Below are 5,656 nucleotides of genomic sequence, written 5' to 3' on the forward strand. Positions count from 1 at the left end.
ATCGGTATGTAGTTAGTCTGGTAGTGTCTGCAGTAGCAGGTGAGTACTGCACCAGGCCGGAGGTGGTACTGGGGGACTGGACTTGTTTCACCATCCTGGGAATGTGACTGGGAATGTGGAAACAATCGGTATGTAGTTAGTCTGGTAGTGTCTGCAGTAGCAGGTGAGTACTGCACCAGGCCGGAGGTGGTACTGGGGGACTGGACTTGTTTCACCATCCTGGGAATGTGACTGGGAATGTGGAAACAATCGGTATGTAGTTAGTCTGGTAGTGTCTGCAGTAGCTGGTGAGTACTGCACCAGGCCGGAGGTGGTACTGGGGGACTGGACTTGTTTCACCATCCTGGGAATGTGGAAACAATCGGTATGTAGTTCGGTATGTATTTAGTCTGGTAGTGTCTGCCCACCACAGTAGCTGGTGAGTACTGCACCAGGCCGGAGGTGGTACTGGGGGACTGGACTTGTTTCACCATGCTGGGAATGTGGAAACAATCGGTATGTAGTTAGTCTGGTAGTGTCTGCAGTAGCAGGTGAGTACTGCACCAGGCCGGAGGTAGTACTGGGGGACTGGACTTGTTTCACCATCCTGGGAATGTGGAAACAATCGGTATGTAGTTAGTCTGGTAGTGTCTGCCCTCCACAGTAGCAGGTGAGTACTGCACCAGGCCGGAGGTAGTACTGGGGGACTGGACTTGTTTCACCATCCTGGGAATGTGGAAACAATCGGTATGTAGTTAGTCTGGTAGTGTCTGCAGTAGCAGGTGAGTACTGCACCAGGCCGGAGGTAGTACTGGGGGACTGGACTTGTTTCACCATCCTGGGAATGTGGAAACAATCGGTATGTAGTTAGTCTGGTAGTGTCTGCAGTAGCAGGTGAGTACTGCACCAGGCCGGAGGTAGTACTGGGGGACTGGACTTGTTTCACCATTCTGGGAATGTGGAAACAATCGGTATGTAGTTAGTCTGGTAGTGTCTGCAGTAGCAGGTGAGTACTGCACCAGGCCGGAGGTGGTACTGGGGGACTGGACTTGTTTCACCATCCTGGGAATGTGGAAACAATCGGTATGTAGTTAGTCTGGTAGTGTCTGCCCACCACAGTAGCAGGTGAGTACTGCACCAGGCCGGAGGTGGTACTGGGGGACTGGACTTGTTTCACCATCCTGGGAATGTGGAAACAATCGGTATGTAGTTAGTCTGGTAGTGTCTGCCCTCCACAGTAGCAGGTGAGTACTGCACCAGGCCGGAGGTAGTACTGGGGGACTGGACTTGTTTCACCATCCTGGGAATGTGGAAACAATCGGTATGTAGTTAGTCTGGTAGTGTCTGCCCACCACAGTAGCAGGTGAGTACTGCACCAGGCCGGAGGTACTACTGAGGGACTGGACTTGTTTCACCATCCTGGGAATGTGGAAACAATCGGTATGAAGTTAGTCTGGTAGTGTCTGCAGTAGCAGGTGAGTACTGCACCAGGCCGGAGGTAGTACTGGGGGACTGGACTTGTTTCACCATAGTGGAGATCTCTGCAAGGAATTTGAAACATGTTAATGGAACAACTGGGCTTTTGCAGTGTTCAGTGTTCACATGTGCGGGCGACAGGAATTCTGGGTAATAGTACATCAAAGATGAAGGCCCAAATTATGAACATAAACATTTATTTATTTATTTATTTTTATTTATTTCATCTTGAAAACAGATGGGTAGCCCCTACAACAGTGCATAGTTGACAACATTCTACCATTTTGCAGGCGCCATTAAGTTCTGGACATTTTTATTTATTTTTCAATTATTTATTTTCACTTCACGTCTGGCAGGACTTTGCCTTTGGCATATTACGGAGGATTCCTGACACCCAAACGTGTGGTAGTGAACTTTGTGAAAGCTCTGATAATTTCATAAACATGGTAAAACCCAAGTCTTTTGAGCTACAAATTACCCTCTGCAGAAGTTGCTGTTTGTAGCTACACCAATAAAATGAAAAGATCTTTGTAAACTTTCCCTGATTTTCCCGTCTTCCTTTAAATTTTTTTCTTATTCAACCTGGACCAAGATCATAGCAGTCCAACCAGCCAGCATGCACGTAGATGTAGTAGGACTGAGGGGGAGGGGGGCAAAGATTTTTCCACAAGAATACGACAGAATTTTAGACGGATCAACGATTCAATGTGGCTTGAAACAAACATAAATGCATGCCTTTACGTTACACTTACCTTTTACTTGTTTTAGGTAAGAGAAACGGTTTGAAACGGGCCTAAAACGACGTTCACTCCGCAAAATCGTTCGCAGAAGGCGCCATTTTCGAACAGCATGTAAAAAAAGTTACTGCGCAGGGCTGGCGCGCAATTTTACAATATCGACCAACCAGAGAGAGGCTTCTATCTTCAATTTGGATTAAGGCTGTCTTATATGAGACATCATCTCATTGGCTAAAAGTCCAGACTAATTCATTATTTCATGGGGCCTTATGAATGAGTAACAACCATATTTTTATACCTTTGACAGGAGTGAAGACATAAATAGCATATTTCTGATTATCTGTCTGTGTGATCTTAGGAACGTTGCTAAGAGGTTTGAATATATCTTTGATTATATCTAAGCCCACACCCCTACAAAGGGAATGGAACGGACGAAGGCGGAAGTACAAATATCGCAGGTAAACACATGGTCGGAACCTTGGCCATTTATTATTAACTTCTCACCTGAAAACTACAGCCACGCAGAAACGCCACCAATGCAGGGGCTCGCATACTGCAGGTCAAAGGTACAAGCGTTACAGGTATCAGGTAAAAATTGTTTTAGACCATTTAGATAAATGTACCTTATGTGATTTAAGGTTACACTAATGCCTTTACTTAGGGATTTACATTGTTCTTACTGGAAGGATAAGGATGGTCAGTGCATTAAGGCTGTGTTGTTGTTGCAATGGTTTTACACCTAAAACACAAGGCCCGAGTTGAAACAGTCTCGTTGCCCCCGGGAATAGAACCTAGGCCCACCAGCTCATGAACCCATCACCATATTAACCGTTAGGCCAAAAGGTCTGGACCCTTTGGCTTTAGTCTGATCAGTTGATGGCACTTGAACCCCACTGTTACACTACTCCTCCTTTTCTTTTTAGATTCGTCCAGGAAGCTCTGAGTTCAATATCCCTGTGTGGTACATTTTGCACTGACAGGGTTGGCATGAGATGTCAAAGAAATTTGGACATCAATCATTGACATGGAATTGCTGAAAATATATATTCTTTGCCTTAGAGTGACAGATCTAGCAACCAAAATTTGTCTCCCAAACAATGGTTGGGACAGAAAAAAGTAATTAAGCTGGAGGCAACCGTGTTCCTTGGTACCAACTAATGGCTTGTTTAATGATTAATTCTCTGTTTGCTGTTTACGTAAGCAAAGCAAAGTAACAACCCTTATACATGTAGCTAACGCCCTGCTGTAGAACGAAAACCTTCCTGTTTTCCCCATCCCCATCATTCTATCTACTATATAGGATATTCTAACCATCTCCCAGCTGCCTTCACCCCATAAGAAGTACAAATTTGGCACTAAACGGCTACCTTGGCAGGCTTTGGGTTAAGGTAAGGTCCTGTTTTGTGTGATGTTTGAATTCCTTTTCATCCCAAAGCCTGGAAGGAAATGGTTCAAATACCAACCTGACTTGTGAACATAAATGTATGAAGCAACCACCCAAGGGACTGAGAAAAAGGGTTTCTGATGACGGGGTTGCTCAGGGTATAACTAGTATGTAAAAATGGATGGAACTGTTTCAAGACTAACATGGCTTGTGACTGGAGAATGGTTGCCTGAGCCAGGTTGGCCATAGATTTGTGAATGTGATTCAAAACATACACAGTACAGTACTAGTATTTCCAACAGCCTCAGCAGTGCTTTTTTCGTCTACAAGGGTTGCAGATTAGTAATTGGGTGAAAGAGGTGAATTTTGCCACCCCTGATACCTGTGCCATTTATTTAGATACAAAATGACCAGACTACAGAATGCTTCAGTGCTGTTGGTAGGTCGGACTGTTGTGGTGACTTGTTCCATGTTTTGTTACAGAATGAGACTACAGAATGCTGCAGTGCTGTTGTTGGTAGTGTGGAGTGCTGTAGTGACCTCCCGTGACCCCCTGTACAGTAACGAGTGGGCTGTGTTGACATGTTCCATGTTTATTACAGAATGAGACTACAGAATGTTGCAGTGCTGGTGTTGGTAGTGTGGAGTGCCGTACTTGTGACCTCCCGTGACCCCCTGTACAGCAATGAGTGGGCTGTGCTGACTAATGTTCCATGTTTTATTACAGAATGAGACTACAAAATGTTCCAATTGTTTATTACAGAATGAGACTACAGAATGTTGCCGTGTTACTGACAGTGTTAGCTGGGGTTGTGACCTCCCGTGACCCCCTGTACAGCAATGAGTGGGCTGTGCAGGTGGAGGGAGGACAGGAGGAGGCCGTCAGACTAGCTGACAAACATGGCTTTACATACGGCGGAAAGGTAAGGTGTTACGAAGTGCCTTAAGCCATAGACTGGTCCCTTGCTCCTCTCTGTGTCAGGTTCCTCCGATCCATATTGCATGGTCCCAAGCCCTAGCTTCAGCTGCCTTTAGACTTAATAATAATAATAATAATAATCACCAGGTGTATTTTGCCAGCCAGTAGGTACCCAAATGAGTAATGAGGCTGATTAACGTGGTCGAGGCACCTCCTCGAGCACGGGACCCCCGTTTTACGTCCCTCCCGGAAGACGATTTCGTGGAAAGCTTCGTGAGGCTACAGCAATCCGGTCAGTCCTTGGTTGGTCCCCCATCCAAGTACTATCCGGACCGCGCGTTGCTTAACTTCCGAGATCGAGGGATCGGGTGTACCAACGCGCCACGCGGCCGTAGCGAGACAGTGTCTTTTACAATTTGGTCTTTCCATCACTCTGGAGGTCTTCACTGGGGTCTTGGGATTCAAACTAGGGTACACAATGCCACCTCACCTCACCTCACCTAGTCCCATCCTCATCAGGAGGGTCAGGGACCATGGTTGCCACCAAGGGGATCATATCCCTGCAGCCAGTCCATTCAGGTCCTGAGGAAGGTAGCAGACTCACTGAAGAGTTACCAAAACAGGTCACCAGAAAAAAGTAATGACTGACAGTAATTAGTAAGATGTAACCTTATTTTCTAATATAACTCTTGATATTAAGCATTCCCTAAATTCATATGAGTTTCTCTTGTGCTTTTTATTGCATATCTGTTTAATTGGATTTCAATGAATTGTCGTACCAAAAACTAAGTTCTGAAAGTAAAAAATGGTGCTTGAGCAATGAAACATTTTTGCAAAGATACTTGATAAAGTACGAACTTGCTGAATGCATTTCACTCTCTCAAATTTTTGTTTGTGAAATGTTGTTTATCATATCCCTAGTTTTCAGAGCTAATTTTAATGAGATACAAACAAAGATGGTAAAACTGTTTCTTCTGCTGCAGATATTTGGAGACTACCACCTGTTAAGACACAGCCACGTCTCAAGACGTTCTACAAGTGACAGCCATGAGAAGCACTACGGGCTACTTAAAGAAAACTCCGTAAGTCTCGGCTTTTGGCTTTTTTTTCTTTTGCTTCTTGGACAACTTGTATATATAACATAGTGTCACTGTCAGTGAC

The 5,656-nt window shown here is 45.0% G+C and overlaps 1 protein-coding gene across 1 annotated transcript in view; it reads left to right on the forward strand.

Moving 5' to 3' along the window:
* Positions 1-2,734: 2,734 nt before the first annotated feature.
* Positions 2,735-5,656, forward strand: part of LOC118430826 (proprotein convertase subtilisin/kexin type 5-like) — an 8,683-nt gene continuing 5,761 nt past the window's right edge. The window contains exons 1-3 of the mRNA XM_035841857.1: positions 2,735-2,780; positions 4,340-4,499; positions 5,479-5,577. Of these exons, the coding sequence (XP_035697750.1) occupies positions 4,341-4,499; positions 5,479-5,577 (258 nt within the window). The 5' untranslated portion in view covers positions 2,735-2,780; position 4,340. The remainder of the gene's footprint in view (positions 2,781-4,339; positions 4,500-5,478; positions 5,578-5,656) is intronic.

Source organism: Branchiostoma floridae, chromosome 14 (assembly GCF_000003815.2).
Source record: "Branchiostoma floridae strain S238N-H82 chromosome 14, Bfl_VNyyK, whole genome shotgun sequence".
Taxonomy (NCBI): domain Eukaryota; kingdom Metazoa; phylum Chordata; class Leptocardii; order Amphioxiformes; family Branchiostomatidae; genus Branchiostoma; species Branchiostoma floridae.